The following is a 20,421-nucleotide window of genomic DNA, read 5'->3' on the forward strand; positions in this document are numbered from 1 at the left end:
ATCCTGCTGATTATTTCTTATAGAACAATAATATCTTATAACATTCATATACTATAACTTATTCAGCCATTCTCCAACTAATGGGCAGCCACTCAGCTTCGAGTTTCTTGCCACTATGAAAAAGACTGCCACAAACATTTTTGCACATGTGGGTCCTTTTCCATCCTTTAAGATCTCTTTGGGATATAAGCCCAATAGAAGCACTGCTGGGTCAAAGGGTATGCACAGTTTGATAACTTTTTGAACATGGTTCCAAATTGCTCTCTAGAATGGCTGGATCCATTCACAACTCCACCAACAATGTATTAGTGTCCCAGTTTTCCCACATCCCTTCCACTATTCAACCTTGTCTTTTCCTATCATCTTAGCCAATCTGAGAAGTATGTTCATACAAACTTTCTAGATCTAAATCTAAATAATCACTTCACCACTATTCCCTGAAAAGACATATCAATCAATTAATCATCAAGTGAAACTTACTTCACTATCCAAAACATTACTCCTTGTTTATCATTCCTCTATATGCATTTTGTTCTTTAGACAATATAGGCTCCTTGAGAACAGGGACAATCTTCCTTGTATTTTTATCTCCAGCACAAATAAGTGTTGCTTTTTTTTTATTCTTCTAATACAGCACACCTTTTAATAGGTACATCCTATCATTCAAACAGATAACAATTTGACAGCTATAATTTCTTGCTCTGGACTTCTGAGGACTGTCTAATGCAAATACTTTTTTATTCTTTTTCCCTTGTATTCTCCTCTGTATCTCCATCTTTGTCTCCTTACTCTGTCCTATATTAATTATTTGCATCTCTTGGTTTTCAGTTTATTCCTGAGTGACTCCCTGTCTGCATTTTGCCCCAGCCTATAACCAGTTTTGCTTTCTATTTTCACATTTATTACCCTTTATCAGAAGGAACTTGGTTTCTGTGGTCAACTGAACCTAGTGAGAAAAATAATAATTTCCTGATCACAGTGAGGGAAGAAGCATAAAAAAACATTTGCAGTCAGGGCTCAAGTTAACCTTTGGTGGAGTACAAACACATGTGTTTCTGTAGTGTGACCTTAAACAGGATGCACAAACTTCCTTCCTATCCAACTCAAATATATCTCCTTACTTCATGGCTGTGAATCTTGCTCTTCTTATATAGGTAATTTCCAGCATTCGATTGTTCACATACAGCCAAAAAGCAGAGTCCTTTCTTCCAGTAGATCATAGTAAAATATATTTTGTACTGTACTCCATTCTCTTTTTAGCTTCTCTTTCTCTTGGTAATCTGTCAGGATTTCTTAGGTTTATCCCCATGTGTGGCTTAATAATTAACAGACGTGCTATTCAAGTTCTGAGGAAGGAAAGCTTATAGCTAGAAGGGTAGGAGAGAGACCATTGATGGAACATTTCATAGGGGATGTGACAAAAGAATTGGATTTTAACAGATGTGCGGAGGGTTTTCCTGGAGGGCAGCCTTAGTATCAGTTGCAATCAATAATTAATCCCAAATCGCAGCCAGCTGCTAAAAATGCAAACGTTTATTTCTCCTTCCAAATTCAGCCCAGGTAGTTGAGGCCTATCTCTCTGCCTGGCTCCAAGAGATCTTGTAGCTTTGTCCTTGGCTTCTGCCTCTGCTTTCTTCAGCCTCCAGCCAGCTCCGAATCGTGGCTTCTCAATCTCCAGTCTGTGGCGAGTAGTCTTTTCTTCCAGAGTCTCTGTCTCAGAGCCCTGTTGATGTTCTGGAGAAATTCTCTTAGCTCCAAAAGCTTCCTCCATATATATCATCTCCCAAAGGTTAACTCCTCCTTCTTGAGGGAGAGGGATTCTGGGTTATCTCCCAGAGTGCTCTCTGGTCCTAAGGGAGGTGTGAATTCAGCTCTCATACTAGCCCTGAACTCTCCCAAAGGAGTGAACTCCATTGAGTACTTAGATACTTATGAGCTCTTTAAAGGTGTGAACACAAGCATTGTTCAATCAGTTCCACTTAGTATCTTGTTTCAAGTTCTGGCCCAAAATAGCTCTAAGATTAACTCCAATGTCTTTAACACTTTGTAAAGAAATGTCTTAACACTTTAGTAAAGATTCCAACACAGATGGACAAGATATTTCCTCTTTCTGATAACTTATGATTCCAAAGACACATGAATTGTTAGATGCAAGCAACCTTTTTTATATATATTTAAGTCACTTTTACTCCTCAGGAGCAATTTAAAGAACTGCACAGTATTTGTGATAATACAAAACAAGTTTTTAAAAAAGGATAGCAAAACATCTTTCTTGACAGTGATATTTTCAAGGAAGAGTTAGGGGATGGGGATAGGGTAATTAGATAAAAGGTTTTACCATCTATGGAATCTAGAAATGTAAAAGTTTGAAACATTTCAAATTAAAAAAAAAAAAAAAAAAACTTGGTCTATCCCAATCTTTAAACTACAGTGAAAATTCCTTATCATCATATCATTTTTGTAACTATATTGATTGTCTAAATTACAGCAAAATCTAGATACAAGGAATATTAAGAGACTGCCAAAACTGATTGTCTTATCAGTAGATGAAAACTGAGGCCTTGAGAAGAAAAATCAACTGGTCCAGAATCAAATGGTGAGATTCATATGACAAATAATTATTAGAGTATTTGTATTTTAGTACTTGATTCCATACTTTAGAGAAGGTGGAATATACTTTTTTCCATGTTTTTCATTTTTTATTAAAGCTTTTTATTTTGTTATTATTCTTATTATAGCTTTTTACTTACAAAACATGTGCATGGATAATTTTCAGCATTGACCCTTGCAAAACCTTCTGTTCCAAATTTTCCCTTCCATTTCTCCCTCCCATTCCCCTGGCAAGTAGTCCAATATATGTTAAATATGTTAAATCCAATATATGTATACATATTTATACAGTTATCTTGCTGCACAAGAAAAATCAGATCTAGAAAGAAAAAAAAAATCTGAGAAAGAAAACAAAAATGCAAGCAAACAAAAACAAAAAAGGTGAAAATGCGATGATGTGGTCCACATTCATTTCCCATAGTCCTCTCTCTGGACGTAGATGACTCTCTTCATTACTGAACAATTGGATTTGAATCATGTCATTGTTGAAGAGAGCCATGTCCATCAGAATTGATATCATATAGTATTGTTGTTGCCATGTATAATGATCTCCTGGTTCTTCTCATTTCACTTAGCCTCTCTGAAATCATCCTGTTGGTCATTTCTGACAGAACAATATTCCATAACATTCATATACCATAATTTATTCAGCCATTCTCCAATTGATGGGCATCCATTCACTTTCCAATTTCTAGCCACTACAAAAAGGGCTGCCACAAACATTTTTGCGCATGTGGGTCCCTTTCCCTCCTTTAAGATCCCTTTGGGATATAAGTCCAGTAGTAACACTGCTGGGTCAAAGGGTATGCACAGTTTGATAATTTTTTGAGCATAGTTCCAAATTGCTCTCCAGAATGGTTGGATCCATTCACAACTCCACCAACAATGTATCAGTGCCCCAGTTTTCTGAAATCCCTCCAACATTCATCATTATATTTTTCTGTCATCTTAGCCAATTTGAGAGGTGTGTAGTGGTATCTCAGATTGTCTTAATTTGCATTTCTCTGATCAATAGTGATTTGGAGCACCTTTTCATATAACTAGAAATAGTTTAAAATTCTTCATCTAAAAATTGTTCATATCCTTTGACCATTTAATAATTGGAGAATGGCTTGATTTTTTATAAATTTGAGTCAATTCTCTATATATTTTGGAAATTAAGTTTTTATCAGAACTTTTGAATGTAAAAATGTTTTCTCAGTTTATTGTTTCCCTTCTAATCTTGTCTACATTAGCTTTGTTTGTACAAAACCTTTTTAACTTAATATAATCAAAATTATCTATTTGTGATCAATAATGATCTCTACTTCTTCTTTGGTCACAAATTCCTTTTATTTTAAATTTATTTGTAATTTATTTATATTATCATTCTTTATGTCTAGATCAAAAACTCATTTTGACCTTATCTTGGTATATGGTGTTGAGTGTGGGTCAATGCCTAGTTTCTGCCATACTAGTTTCCAATTTTCCCAGCAGTTTTTGTCAAAGACTGAATTCTTATCCCAAAAGCTGGGTTCTTTGGGTTTGTCAAACACTAAATTGCTATAGTTGTTGACTTTTTGTTTTGTGAACCTAACCTATTCTACTGACCAACTACTCTTTTTCTTAGACAGTACGGAATGATTTTGATGATCATTGCTTTATAATAGAGGTTTAGATCTGATAAAGCTAGGCCACCTTCATTTTATTTTTTTTCCATTAGTTCCCTTGAAATTCTTGACCTTTTGTTCTTCCAGATGAGTTTTGTTATTTTTTCTAGGTCAGTAAAATAGCTTCTTTGGAGTCTGATTGGTATAGCACTAAATAAATAGATTAGTTTAGGTAGTACTGTCATCTTTATTATATTTGCTCAACCTATCCAAGAGCACTTAATATTTTTCCAATTATTTAGATCTGACTTTATTTGTGTGGCAAGTGTTTTGTAGTTTTGCTCATATAGTTCCTGACTTTCCTTTGGCAGATAGATTCGCAAATATTTTATACTATGAACAGTTATTTTAAATGGAATTTCTCTTTGTATCTCTTGCTGTTGGATTTTGTTAATGATGTATAAGAATGCTGATGATTTATGTGGATGTATTTTGTATCTTGCAACTTTGCCAAAGTTGTGGATTATTTCTAATAGCTTTTTAGTTGATTCTCTAGGGTTCTCTAAGTATACCATCATATCATTTGCAAAGAGTGATAATTTGGTTTCCTCATTACCTACTCTAATTCCTTTAATCTGTTTCATCTTTTATTGCCAAAACTAGCATTTCTAATACAGAATTGAATAGTAATGGTGATAGTGGCCAACCTTGTTTCACATATTTATACAGTTGTAACCATTGGAACCATTCCAGTTTATCCCCATTAAATATGATTTTAAATATTTAAATTTTCAATATTTGAACCAGCCCTGAATTCCTGGTATAAATTCTACTTGGTCATAGTGTATTATTCTGGAGATGACTTTCTGTAATCTTGTTGCCAATATTTTATTTAAGATTTTTTGCATCAATATTTATTAAGGAAATGGGTCTATAATTTTCTTTCTCTGAATTCATCCTACCTGGTTTAGATATTAGCACCATAACTGTGTCATAAAGTGTCATAACTGTGTCATTTAGCCACTTACTCCAGGTAATATCTGTGCCATATTCCCTACTCTCATCAGTACATGTCCAAGAGTCAAGCTATGTCTGTTGGAAGTTGCTGCTGACCCTCTGTCCAGCCCTACCAGTCTTGCCTTTGTTTCCCGCTGTTTCCATTCTACAAGAGGTTAACTGAAATTTCAAAATCTTCAATCCTTTAATTCTTTGTTCAAATCTTTTTCAAAGTAAAGAATTCTGTTTTTAACTTATCTGGAACTTTCTATATTTCCCTAATTTTTTTTAACAGAATCAGTAGCTTTCATAGGTATTGGGAAATTCCTGTCAGTGCAAGTTAGCACCAATTGTGCAAGTTGCAAGTTTTAGGAATTGTTTTGAGGCATTGAGAAATTAAGTGACTTTCTCAGGGTCAAAAAGTCAGTATATGTCAAAGAGGGATCTTATGTCCTTCCATTTAACCGGGGCAGAATAATGAAGAGAGGCAAAAAGCTTAAAACAGAGTTAGATTATATACTTTTCCATAAGCAAAAAGCAACACCCTCCTTCCAGACTCCGACCATTATGCCCATTGGCAGAGATTTCTGACCTCACACTCTGCTACCCAGATACAAGAGACAGGGAAGAAGGACTCTATCCAATAGACATACTCTAGTTTCATTAATACCTTATTAGGCAAAGAGTATTGATGGAATTATCATGAACAATTTTGTACATTCATTTCCCTTGAAATCACGTGATTTACTATAAATTGAAACCGAAGCCTCCTGTTCTTTGAATCTGACTAGAATTTTAAGACTGTTTCCTATTTTGAAATGAAACAGCTTTCACTCAACCAACACAATTCCTCCCCTACTCCATAGTTGCAAGTTTCTCACACCAAAGGTCTGTAAGTTTCTCTACCTATCCATCTAATACATCCTCTCCTGCTCTAGGCTTCTGTCCATTATCTTGCTTGATAGGTTCCCAGCCCTGGCTTCTTAATACCATCAATCTGACAAATCCCCTGGTTGTACCTTCCAATTTAATCATCTTAGAGCATTCCAGACTATCATAATAACCAGTTGCAACATGCAGGGGAGGCACATAGGAAATAATATAACACCACTAATAATCATTGCTTCTCCAACTTCCCCTGAACCATCACCACCAAGAAGTATTGAATGGTGAGGATCCTGATTGTACAGATATATGTGCTAGTCTTCTGATATGTTAAGTATTTCCCTTTATCACTTTACTATAATCATCAATTTTCACACAATGGATTTAATTTACCACATATCTTCACCTTCTTCAGCCAGCAAGTAGTAAAAAACCAATCTATGCTGGAGGATCACTTTTCTGGTCTGAGTAGCTTGATCTACTGACGGATCCAAGGCTTTTGCAGTCTAGTTGGTAATAATCTCCACCAAGGTCTGCAGTTTAATCAGTCTATTAAGTATATAAATCAGAGTCCTCTACCCTCCAACTCCCATCTTAAGCCCAAGTAGTTGGTCCATAAATTTGGATGATCCTTTTTGGGGGCCATTCATTACCTCACCCACTTGCACTACCTGTCCTGGCAATAGAGGTGTCTAAAGACCTTCTCCATTGATCTTGACTGACATTATCATATAATTTTATTCCAAGATGATTTTCTCCCTCCTTTCTTGAAGGAAACTAGTCCAATATAACAAACTCCAGCCCAGTCAAATGGGAGGTGAGTGTAGACAATGAGACTGCAAATCCAATAGCATCCTCTCAAAGCCAGCTGTTCAGATGGTTGTTCCTCTGGCAATCCCCCAAATATTTTATTCTTCACCATAGGGTAAATTAGTATATATCAAAGGCCCTAGGAGTCAAGCTCATATACTCTTATCCCTGAACTGGCATTTCCATAAGGCCACATTTTCCTCCATTTACAGCTAGTTGTGGTGTGATCTTCTGTCTGGTTCTTTTTACTCCAATAATATGAAAAGTATTCCCATTCTAGATCAGTTTCATTGATGCATCTCCAATCTGTATAGGGAACTTCCAGAACTCTTGCTTCCTGATACCCAGTTGCCTTTTCCCAATATTTATCTTTTTGTGACCTTTGAGAAGGTCTATCACATTCTTCATGCCTGTACTATTCCACTTCTGCCAGACTTCAGTACAATTATGTTTCAGTCCTCATAATTCTTGTCAGAGTCCATTTACAATGGCTCTCTCCTAATTCAGTTTTTCCTCCTGTTTGGATGAAACAATACATTTCCCTCCTTTCCTCCGTGAGCTGTCAGATATGTTCCTCCTAATTTTCCAAAAGCCTGTCCTGTGACTGACCACAGATTTATTGATCAGGAGCCATTCTGACTTCAGAAAAATAGGTTCCAATGGCCATTGGGATAGCCTCTGAGGGTCACCACAAATCTAACAGTTAGTCAGCTTACAACTCTCAGTTCTAGTTTCCATGAGCTGTTCAAGCCTATTTTTTTCAGCTAGCCAGGGAGAGGAAGCAAGTCATATGGAGACCACAAAACAAATAATTGAAAGAATTCCCATGATGCCACAGGTAAAATGATTGTGGAAGAGGTAAAAGGACAAGCAAAAGTTCCAATCACTAATATGGTTATAAGGATTTAACACACTTAAAAGGATTCAGGGCTCATGAAATCAACCAGTGGGTGGCTTATGCCTTAGATGCCATTTCAGTTCATTCTTTGGAAGTGAGAGTTCAATAGTCCATTCCATGGGAGAATCACTTGATCTCTTTTCCCAGATATGATGAGTTTATGCTTGCTCTTTGTTTCAGACCATAGTGTCAAAAGCCATCAGGATCTGGAAGGGTCTGTCCCATGTCAGAGTGAGATTTTCCTCTTTCCAGATACTGATCAAGACCCAGTCCCAAGGATGGTCTGGGAAACTTGTGGATTGGGAAACTCAATGATGGGGTCTGGCCCCTTGGTCTATAAAACATGAAAGTGTTTTGCCAGAGCAGATACATGTTCTCTGATTAATTTATCCTTTTGAACAAATATAGGATCCCCATTCCCAACACTTCCAAGATTTGGATAGTCAAATAGAAGTTCATAGGATGAGAGACCTACATCCCTCCAGGGTTTGGTGCATATCTGGAGAAGAGCAAAAGGCAGGCACTTTGCCCATGGTAACTGAGTTTTTAAAGCCAGTTTCGTAAGTTGCCTCATTATCTCCTATTCATTCTCTCCACCTTACCTCATGAGGAAGGATGCCAAAGAGTGTGAAATTCCTAAGTAATTTCCAAGACCTGAGTTAAGGATTGTAAAATCTTAACAGTAAAATGGGTCTTTTGGGTTGGATCTATCCATTCAAAAATCCCATACCCCAGAATAATTTTCTCCAGTAATACCTTATCAACCGAGGGGGTTGTGCCACAAGGCAATGGAAAGGCATCAACCCATGATTTTAGATGATCCACTACAACCAGGAGATACTTAAGATAGCCAACAGGAGACAATTCAATGAAGTCTACCTGCATACATTGGAATGGTCTAAAGGCTGGAGGCCTTCTACTTTTCAGGGCTTGATGGAGAGCAGTTTTGTTTGTCCTTAAACACACAAGGCAGCCATTCACTAACTAGTACTGCATCACACAGGTTTTGGGCATGCAAGTGGCTCCCCTGGTGTAAGTTCCAGAGGACTTGTCTCATACCAGCCTTGGTCAGTACCTCTCCTCCATCAGAAGTAGCCAGTACCTGTCCATCTTCTGGGCCCCCAGACTCTGAGCTTTATCTTGTTCTTGTGTAAAGGAAGGGGAAGAGAGACTTGGAGGAAAAGAGGGGGCTAGGACCAACATGTGATCTCACAACACAGATTGTCCATTCCCTACTCTTTTTGCTTCCTCATCTGCTAGGTGGTTTCCTCTAGCTTCAAAAGATTGTCCCCCTTGGTGGCTGTTTACATGTATTACCACCACAGATTTGAACAGGAGCAAATTTTATAGAATTTAGATAATTAAGGTTGTATGTGCCAGTTCCTTCCCCTTACTGCTGATCATTCCCCTTCTCATATTTTCCTAATACATGTACCATTTCCCATGCATATTTTGAATCAATGTATATGTTGCCCTCCTTTCCTTTTAAAAGTTTTAAAGTCCAGTTCAGGGCATATAGTTCATAAGTCTGGGCTGACCAAATTTTGGATAATTTCTCTGCCACAATCAAAGATTCTTCATCTCCATTAACTATAGCATACCCATTCTTCCTTGTCCCTTCCATCACCCTTGAGGAGCCATCAATAAATAAATTAATTCCACCCAGAATTAAAGATTCCTGTAGAACTTCTCTAACCCTGGTCTGGAGATCAATAAAGTCAATACAATAGAGTTCCAATTTAAAGGTATATTCCTTCTCCTGGTGTTAAGAAAGAGGCAGTATTTAGGTTATTATTCTGGGACATAGCTAAATCTTTTTCTAGCAAAATGTCTTCATATTTTAACATTCTAGGGTCAGCCATCTCCCAGCTATTTGATTTAAAATAATTCTCATTTGGTGTGATATGAACTTCCCCCCAAAGTTAGCTATATACTTTCCTCCACTGGGGACTGCTACTGCCTCAGTACAAGTAGACCACCCACAGACTACTAGATCCAGAATTTTTAATAGGAAAGTCACTAGTCTCCTCTGCCCTCCCCTAACTTGGGCCCATACCTCCAAAGCTACTCTATTATCTGTATTCACAAACAAATGAAAGGGTCTCTCCAAGTACAAGGATGCTAGAACTAGAGAAGTTAAAGCTTTCTTCAGCTTAGAAAAACCTTCTTCTTCTTTTCATTCCACTCAATTTTCTCTGGTTTCTCATCCAACAAGTGATGATACAGGGGTTTGATGAGAGCTGCATAGGAGTCATTCCAATTTCTACAGTACCCCACTAAGCCAAAAGTTTTCTTTTTCTCTTGGTCTCTGGAAGTGGTGTTTGCAAAATCCCAGCCCCCTACTCAGGATCTAATCTTTTTTCTCCTTCATTTGAGTATTTAATACTCTTGAGTATTTAACATCTTTTTCCACAAATTGCAGTTTGCTTTTAGAAATTTGGAACCCTTTTTCTCCCAAGTAATTAAGTAACTGGATCGAGGACTCCCTAACTTCTTTTCTTCTTTTTCAAGTGACCAACAAGTCATCTACATATTGTAACATGGATATTTGTGGGGACCCTGAATTTTTCTAATGTTTCCTCAAGGAAAGGAGAAGTTAAGAGAGTTGCTAGAAGAAATAGACAGCAAAACTATAATAGTGGGAGATCTCAACCTTGCTCTCTCAGAACTAGATAAAGCAAAACACAAAATAAATAAGAAAGAAGTTAAAGAGATAAATGGAATACTAGAAAAACTATATATGACAGATCTTTGGAGAAAAATTGAATGGAGATAGAAAGGAGTACATTTTCTTCTTGACAGGTCATGGAACCTATACAAAAATTGACAATATATTAGGACATAAAGACCTCAAAATAAATGCAGAAAGGCAAAATAGTGAATGCATTTTTTTTCAGATCACAATGCAATAAAAATTACATTCAATAAAGGGCCAGGGGAAAATAGATGTAAAAATGTTTTCCCAGTTTATTGCTTCCATTCTAATCTTATCTGCATTAGTTTTGTTTGTACAAAAACTTTTCAACTTAATATAATCAAAATTATCTATTTTGTGATCAATAATCATCTCTAGTTCTTCTTTGGTCACAAATTTCTTCATCCTCCACAAATCTGAGAGGTAAACTATCCTATGTTCCTCTAATTTGTTTATAATATGATTCTTTATGTCTAAATCATGAAGATATGAGATAATATATATGATATATTGAGATAAATGAATATGAATATGAGATAATCATATGATTTGGTTATTGATAAAGTCAATTATATTGATAGTTTTCCTAATATTGAACCAGCCCTGTATTCCTGTATAAATCCTACTTGGTCATAGTGTATTATCCTGGGGATGACTTTCTGTAATCTCGTTGCTAATATTTTATTTAAGATTTTTGCATCAATATTCATTAGGGAAATTGATCTATAATTTTCTTTCTTTGTTTTCACCCTATGTTGTTTAGCTATCAGCACCATAGCTATGTCATAAAAGGAATTTAGTAAGGCTCTTTCATTCCCTACTTTTTCAAAGAGTTTATATGACATTGGAATTAATTTTTCTTTGAATGTTTGGTAGAATTCACATGTAAATTCTTCTGGCTCTGGAGATTTTTTCTTAGAGAGTTGATTAATAGCTTGTTCTATTTCTTTTTCTAAAATGGGTCTATTAAAATAATTTATTTCCTTTTCTATTAACCTGAGCAATCTACATTTTTGTAGATATTCCTTCATTTCATTTAGATTATCAAATTTATTGGCATGAATTTGGGCAAAATAACTCCTAACTCCTCTTCATTGGTGGAAAGTTTTCCCCTTTTCATTTTTGAGATTTACAATTTGATTTTCTTCTTTCCTTTTTCTAATCAGGTTAAGCAAATGTTTATTTATTTTGTAGTTTTCTTCATAAAACCAGTTCTTAACATTGCTTTTTAGTTCAATAGTTTTCTTACTTTCAGTTTTATTATTCTCCCCAGGAGAAGTCGTGGCATCAGGCTTCCTAATACACTCTCCTGGTATGAAATTTGTTGATATCTACCCAGATTTTGACTCCCAACAATAGAATCCATGAATATTCTGGACTGCAGCTGCTACAGCTGGCCATCCTATGCTCACTATCTATCTAGGTAAATGGTAACCCCATTGAAGGGGTTGGTAGACATGGGTGCAAATCACAAGATCATTAGAAATACCTGCTAGTACAATCACTGGCCAAAGATCACAATAAACACTAATATGTCTGGCATAGGAGGATCACCAGCAGCTGAACTTTGAGATGGAAATTTGAAGACAAAATAGTGTTTATCCTTTTGTAGTAAAAAAAAAAAAAAAAAAAAAACTCCATCAATCTGTGGGTCTCTTCCAACAGCTAGGATTACAATTGAGTACTTTCATTTTTTAGCTAGAGCTGCTGTCAAAGGTCTCACACCGGTTCCCATTCAATGGAAAGCTAATACACTACTATGGGTGGAAGAGTGGTTCTTGACTAGTGAAAAAATTCATGTCTTATTAGATACAGTACAGGAGCAACTTGACCAAAGATACCTACAAGCTTCTTGAAGTCCTTGGAATTCCTGTATTTATTATGAAAAAGAAATCTGGAAAATGGAGCATGTTGACTGATTTGAGAAAAGTGAATGAAACAGATGGAAACTATGGGAACTCTTCAGCCTGGATTTCCATCTCCTACACAATTGCCTAGGGAATGGCCTTTTTGGATTACAGACATTAAGGATTGTTTCTACTCTATCCCTCTGCATAAGGATATAATAAAGCTTCGCCTTTTCAGTTTCCAGCATTTATTTATCTGAGCTTTATAAAATATTTGAATGCACAGTTTTGCCACAGGGAATGAAAAATAGCCCTACCATGTGTCAAATGTATGTGGCTGCTGCTCTTACTCCAGTATGAAAAGCATTTTCAAGGGTTATGTTGTTACATTACATGGATATATCTTGGGGTGTGCCCCTAAGGAGCAAATATTAGAAGCATGCCTACAAAAGACCATAGAAACACTAAGGTGTTGGAATCTTTACAAACTGTTAAGCCATTAGAGTTGATAGAGACAATAATTATCCAATTTGACATGGTTCAACATGATTGATTTGATCTTAGAAAGAGATATTTTGGGCCAGAACTTGAAACAAGGTACTAAGTACAACTGATGGAAACAATGCTTGTGTTCACACCTTTAGAGAGCTCATAAGTATCTAAGTACTCAATGGAGTTCACAGGTTTGGGAGAGTTCAGGGTTTAGAAAGAGATATCACACCTCCCTTAGGGCCAGAGAGCACTCTGGGAGATAACCCAGAATCCCTCTTTCTCCAGAAGGCAGAGTTAACCTTTGGGAGATCAGATGTATACAGGAAGCTCTTAGAGCTTGGGGGGGGGGAAGTTTCTTGGAAGAGTTTTTTGGGGAACATCGACTGGGGTCGGAGACAGAGCACTCTGGGAGATACAGAAGCCTACTTGCCTCAGTTGGAGATTGAGAAGCCACGAGTCGGAGTTGAGCTGGAGGCAATAAAGGACAAAACTGCAAAATCTTTTGGAACCAAGCAGAGAGATAGGCCTCTGAGCTAATTGGGCTATATTGAAGGACACAATAAAAGATCTGAACTCTTCTATCACCTGGCTGTGTTTTGGAAAAAGACACACCACACTAAGGAACTGCCAATTGTATATAGCCCCAGAAAAAATTTAAAGGCATGTTCCTTTTCAATACTTAGGATATGAAGTATACCCCAAGGTACTCATGGTACAAAAATTTCCTTTAAGAACAGAGAAGTTGAACACCTTAGATGACTTTCAGAAATTGATAGGAGATATACAGTGAATACATCCAGTGTTAAGCTTAACTACTTATCAATTACAACCATTGTATGACATTTTAAAGGGAGACACTGCTTTAAATTCACTCCGCCAGCTTACAAAAGAAGCTCAAGAGGCTTTGAGAAAGGTTGAACTGGCTTTATCCAATATGGCTGAAAGAATCACTCAAAAAACCTTGGAAATATTGGTCTTTGCTACAAAAGAGACACCTACAGCAGTCCTTCATCAAGGAGACAGTGTGATAGAGTGGGTGACCCTCTGAGCACAACCACATCAAAGCCTTACTCCTTACCTAGTGCTTGTGGCTAGAATCTTAATAAAGGCCATTAAATGGGTGATGCAACTATCTGGGATAGGACTTGACAAGAGATATACCTTTTATACCAATGCACAAATTAAGGTATGCTATAAAACCATCCCAGAATGGCAAATTTTATTGGTCATAGCTGCTAATTTTACATATAGGTTCCCCCTAAAGATAACCCGGCTTTTGCAAAATTAGCCATGGATTTTTGAAGAAAAGGTTTTTAAGATCCCCCTCTTAAAGGACGGGTCATCTTTACAGATGCATCCAAACATAACATTTGTGCTGTATATTCTCCTGACTTAGCTATAAAACAAGTAGTCAGAACTTTCAGTCATCTCAGCAAAATGAGTTGTATGCAATTATGCTAGCTCTTACTCATTACCAAGGAGATGTAAACATAATATCTGATTGGCTTCTTCAATGGCATAGTACAAAGAATTGCTACAGCCCAAATAAAATTTGTAGCCTCTAACATATTTCAGCTTTTTAAGGAAATTCAGGAGCAAGGAGAAAATGTCCAGGTAATTATTATATTTTACATGTCCCCTCTCATATGGGACTTCTAGGACATAATTTTTATTGAAACTCAAAGGCAGATCGCCTTCTCACACTATGTTAGCCAACACTCATCTATTTCAGGCTAACCAAGAATCTCATTCTAAATATTATCATGCTGCATGAGTTTTACATCTGCAGTTTGGGATAACAAAAGAGGAAGCCAGGAGCATAGCAAAAACCTTTACAGCTTTCCTCCCTTTCCATATTCCTACACTCTCTCAAGGGAAGAAAATCACTACTCTGTGGTTTGAGACCCAATGAAATTTGGCAGATAGATGTGACCCATTATAAATCTTTTGGCTGTCTGTCATTTATCCATGTTGTAGTGGACACCTTCTCAGGATTTACTTTTGCAGTACCAGCAGCAAAAGAGAAAGCCCAGGTGATCACTGAATTCCTTATACAGGTCTTTGCAGTTATGGGTGTGCCACAAGCAATAAAAATCGATAATGGACCTGCATATACTTCCAAACATATCACACATTTTTGTGCACAGTATCAGATTTCACCCACCACTGTCATACCCTTCAATCCTCAAGGACAGGCAATTATAGACAGGAGGAACAGAGATATTAAGACATTCCTTCAAAAACAAAAGAAAGGGGGAGCCAAGTAACCCTAGAGAACTTCTAAACTTACATCTTTATATTATTAAGTTTTTGATTTTTGGTGAAGATACACTGGCTCTGACACAGGTTTTATAACCCACTGAAAGAACAGTGTCCAGTGCAAGCAGCTCTGGTATCTTTAAATAATCAACAGATGATGTGGACAGATCCATAGAGGGATAAGTAGAAGGGACTACTTATAACCTAGATAGGTTAACGGCTTGGGGCAGAGGGTATGTTTGTACCTTTATAGATGGATAAGAAATCTGACGGGTGCTAAAGAGCCATATCTGCCTTGTCCATCAGAGAGAGATGGAAAAAAAAAGACCATTGAAAGAAGAAGACCCAAGAAACATTAGGGGTTCCAGGTCTGACTATGTCCACCTCTGAAAGAGCATGGCAGTTAGCCCTATGGCAAATGACTAATGAACATCACTATGACCATAAAAATAATTGTTAATGAGACTGATGCAAGACTTCAAAACCTGCAGCAATCATTGGGTTCCTTGTCAAATGAAGTGATGGACAACAGATTGGTTTTGGACTATCTCTTGGCTGCTGAAGGAGGTGTATGTGTGGTTGTTATTTCTATACTCTCCTTCTGGAACTCATGGAAGTCTTTCATATTATCTTGCTTATTCATATTGTTTTTTACATTACAACTTGCCTGTGTGATTTCTCCCATGCTGATGCATTTAACCACTGATGTATACCTGTTTCAATTAAAACAAAAGAAAGTGGGAGATGTAGAGGGCCACAGATAGTGGGAGAACTCTGGCTGAGGTATAAGACTCTCCAGACTAGCCACGGAACCTGCTGACAGTGAATAATTTGGCTCTCCATCCTCCTTGGGGGCATCTTGGGCTTCCTGTCAGGGGGTGTGACAACCTATGTTTTACTTGAAGCAGAAATACTTGTAGCAAGGAGACATCTACATAATAATAGCAAATTGCTTATATGGCTCCACATATACAGCATCCTATAATACCGTCAGCATATGCACAGCGTGCTATAATGATATAAATGTACTAGTGTATTTAAGATTGAAAGAATTTGAAATAAGTGAACTCCATGTTTGGCCATCCTTGTGAATTTTGCCCCTTCATTGCTCTCCTATGATCAAAGATTTGGGCTGGTACCAAGATCCTACAGTGAGCTAGTCTTGGCACTACAATTTAAAATGACTAAAAACCAAACGAGAGACATTGAAGGAAAAAAATTTTTAATCCAAGAAAATTACCTAGAGAGTGTTAATCAATTTGAAAAGGAGTACCAGAATCTTAAGGAAGCAAATGTTTTCTTAAAAATTAGAATTGGTCCATCAGAACTGGTCATCATATAGTATTGTTGTTGAAGTATATAATGATCTCCTGGTCCTGCTCATTTCACTCAGCATCAGTTCGTGTAAGTCTCTCCACGCCTTTCTGAAATCATCCTGTTGGTCATTTCTTAAAGAACAGTAATATTCCATAGTATTCATATACCACAATTTATTCAGCCATTCTCCAACTGATGGACATCCATTCAGTTTCCAGTTTTTAGCCACTACAAAAAGGGCTGCCACAAACATTTGTGCACATACAGGTCACTTTCCCTTCTTTATAATCTCTTTGGGATATAATCCCAGTAGTAACACTGCTGGATCAAAGGGTATGCACAGTTTGACAACTTTTGAGCATAGTTCCAAACTACTCTCCAAAATGGTTGGATTCGTTCACAACTCCACCAACAATGCATCAATGTCCCAGTTTTCCCGCATCCCCTCCAACAATCATCATTATTTTTTCCTGTCATTTTAGCCAATCTGACAGGTGTGTAGTGATATCTTAGAGTTGTCTTAATTTGCATTTCTCTGATTAATAATGCTTGGAGCATCTTTTCATATGACTAGAAATAGTTTCAATTTCTTCATCTGAGAATTGTCTGTTCATATCCTTTGACCATTTTTCAATTGGAGAATGGCTTGATTTTTTATAAATTAGAATTAATTCTCTATATATTTTGGAAATGAGGCCTTTATCAGAACCTCAGCAACGAGATCAACCAAATCATTTCTAATGGAGCAGTAATGAATTGAACCAGCTATGCCCAGAAAAAAGAACTCTGGGAGATGACTAAAAACCATTACATTGAATTCCCAATCCCTATATTTATGCACACCTGCATTTTTGATTTCCTTCACAAGCTAATTGTACAATATTTCAGAGTCTGATTCTTTTTGTACAGCAAAATAACGTTTTGTCATGTATACTTATTGTGTATCTAATTTATATTTTAATATATTTAACATCTACTGGTCATCCTGCCATCTAGGGGAGGGTGGGGGTAAGAGGTAAAAAATTGGAACAAGAGGTTTGGCAATTGTTAATGCTGTAAAGTTACCCATGCATATATCCTGTAAATAAAAGGCTATTAAATAAAAAAAATCTAAAATATTAAAAAAAATTAGAATTGGTAAAAAAGCAGAAGTCAGAAAAATTATCAAGTCAGGAAACAATAAAACAATGTATAAACATTGAAAAAAAGGGTATGTGAAACATCTCATAAAAAAAACAGATCTGGAGAAAAGATCAGAAAAGAAAACATAAGAATAATCAGACATCCTGAAACCTATAATCAAAAAAAAAAAAAAAAGAAAAAAAGAAAGAAAAGAAAAGAAAAAGTAGAAATAGAAAAAAATCCACCAAGCAATATATGAATAAGATCCTTCAAGATCCTACAAGTAAAACCCACAGGAATAAGCAAATGTGTATTCAAATTCTGAAACTTCCAGATCAAGGAGAAAATATCATGAGCAGCAAGAAAAATCTTCCAATATGGCAGAACCACTAGTACATAATAGTAGCAATAACTACATTAAAAGACTGCAGGTCTTAGAACACAATATATGGAACAAAAAGAGAACCAGGATTGCAGCTAAAAAATATCATATCCAGTGAAGTTAAGCTTAAACCTGAGTGGACAAATAATTGGGTATTCAATGACCTGTTAGATTTTCTAAATTATGTCTCAAACAAACTCGTATTCGATCATGAATTTAACATGTGAGAGTCAGCATCAAAGACTAATTTCTAGGGACTCAATAAGGACAAATTATGTTTTATAGACAGAAATATAAACCATATGTCTAAGATTGTCATTAGTAATTGAGTAGGTCAAAAAAAAAATTTGGGGTAGAGCTGAGTATGATGTGATTCTAAAAAGGAAAAGCATGTAAAAAAATAATAAGAATAATTATGCTATATGAATGAGGTGCAGGGCGGAGCCAAGATGGGGAAGACACCATTTCTAAGCTCTTTCTTACCTCTTTATCAATATTATACGAAACCCAAAAATAGTCTGCTGCTACAACGAAGATAAGAAAGTAGAACAACTCACCAGCCAAAGAAAATCTTGCAGTCCCAAAAAAGGTTGGTTTCGGGGGCCAGGGGAGATCAGCATAGACTGGGAGGGAAAGTTCCAAGGAGGCCCCAAACCAAAAGTGAAAACGATTTCCAGCACAAGGCCAGACCCCAACCCCAATACGGGCCCTTGGGAGGTGATCCTGCACCAGGAGGACACAGCCCGGTTAGCCTCCAATTCCTGGGGAGCCTGGCTTGGGGCCATGGGCTTTTCCAGGGCCGATTGCATTGGGCAGAGACACTGGGCAGGTTCCCTTGGTCGGCCCTGCCTAAACCACAGTCCCACAAGAGGCCCCAGCCTGGGGCAGTGACACTTTACCCCTTACCCTGGCCGGGCAATCGCTAACCCACCAGCCCTACCCAGTTTGATAGCCCTCGATCTGAATCCACCCTGTTGGGGAAGGGAAAACCCCTCCCAAGAGCACTCCCATACCCGGGCGAAATGTTTTCTTTTCCCTCTCCAGAGGAAAGCTGGTCCCCTTGCCTGGAGACCACCCAAACTTAAAACATGAATAAAAGAGAAAAAGAACAATCGACAGCTTCTATGGAAAAAAGGGCAGCAAACCTGAAGAGACCTCAAACACAAAAAATGCATCAGACTGTCCTCCTTACATGATGCTCTCGAAGAGACGATTAAAAGTCCAAAAAGGAGTTAAAAAGATAAATGGGGAAAGGAAAGAGAAGCCTACAAGAAGCAACAACTTCCTAAATCAATTGAAAAGTTAAAAATTCCCAAAGGGGAAACAAAATTGGTGGATTGGAAAAAAAAAAAACTGAAAGTAAATTGTAATTGGAAAAATAAAGAATTCCGAAATAGGATTTGAATTGAAAAGACAAAAGAACTCACAAGAAAGTAGGATCTGTGAATTGGAAAAAAAAAGAACACGAAGAAAGTAGGATCTGTGAATTGAAAAGAAAATAATTCACTAAAAAAAATTAGTGAAATGGAAAAATTCCACAGACCAAAACAATACATTAAAAATTCAATTGGACATATACAGAAAGAAGTAAAAAGCTAATGAAAAAATAATTTTTAAAATTAGAACTGAACAAATAGAAACAAATTCATTGAGACAGCAAGAATCATAAGCAAAAACAAAAATGACAAACTGAAAAAACCATAATTATCTACTTGCAAAAACACAGACTTGGAAAAATAGATTAGGAGAGATTTGGAGGATTTTGACTTTGAAACCTTGATGAAAAAAGAAGGATACATTTTACAAAAATCATCAAAGAGAACTGCCCAGATGTAATAGAATCAGAAGGTAAAATAGGATTGAAAGAATTCACAACCCTCTAAAGAAACCCCAAAATAAAACCCGAATATTGTGGCAAAATTTCAAAACATCAGATTAAGGAAAAAATTTTAAACGCCAAAAATCCATTTAAATACCGAGGTGCCAAATAAGGATCCCCAAGATTGGCTGCCTTTACATTAAAGGAAAGAGGGCCGGAATATGATATTCAAAAGGCACAAGAACTTAGATGCAGCCAAGAATAAACACCCAGCTGTCATTTTCTTCCAGGGAAGAAATGGAATTTAATGAAACAAATGAATTCCATTTGTTTCTGAAAAAAACCAGAACTAAAAAAAAAATTTGACTAAGCATAGAACTCAAGAGATGCGAAAAGGTAAAAAATAACTCTTGAGAATTGTATTTCGTTGTGGATATACAAAAGAATACATGTAAAATTTGATTTATGATATAACATAAAAAGGGAAGTAGATATGGAAAAGGGATGATGGCAGAATAAGGGTGGGAAGGAGGGATAAAAAGGGAAACCACATCCCACAAAGAGGCTAAGGAAACTTATTATCAGGGGAATTTAGAGAGGGGGAGGAACATCGTAATCTTACCTCATCAGAGTTTAAAGAAAAATAATTGACATTTGTTTTAGAAAAATTCCCCCTCTCCCATTAAAAACGGGGGAGAGG

At 36.7% G+C, this 20,421-nt stretch overlaps 1 protein-coding gene across 2 annotated transcripts in view; it reads left to right on the forward strand.

The window, feature by feature from the left end:
• Nucleotides 1–20,421, forward strand: part of LOC100919534 (GTPase IMAP family member 7) — a 56,208-nt gene that overhangs the window by 9,616 nt on the left and 26,171 nt on the right. For both annotated transcript variants that reach the window (XM_031939398.1, XM_031939402.1), the window contains exon 2: nt 2,489–2,596. Coding sequence is in view for 1 of the 2 variants with exons in the window: in XM_031939402.1 (XP_031795262.1) it covers nt 2,594–2,596 (3 nt within the window). In the remaining variant the exon portion in view is untranslated. The remainder of the gene's footprint in view (nt 1–2,488; nt 2,597–20,421) is intronic.

This window comes from Sarcophilus harrisii, chromosome 5 (assembly GCF_902635505.1).
Source record: "Sarcophilus harrisii chromosome 5, mSarHar1.11, whole genome shotgun sequence".
In the NCBI taxonomy this organism is placed as follows: Eukaryota; Metazoa; Chordata; class Mammalia; order Dasyuromorphia; family Dasyuridae; genus Sarcophilus; species Sarcophilus harrisii.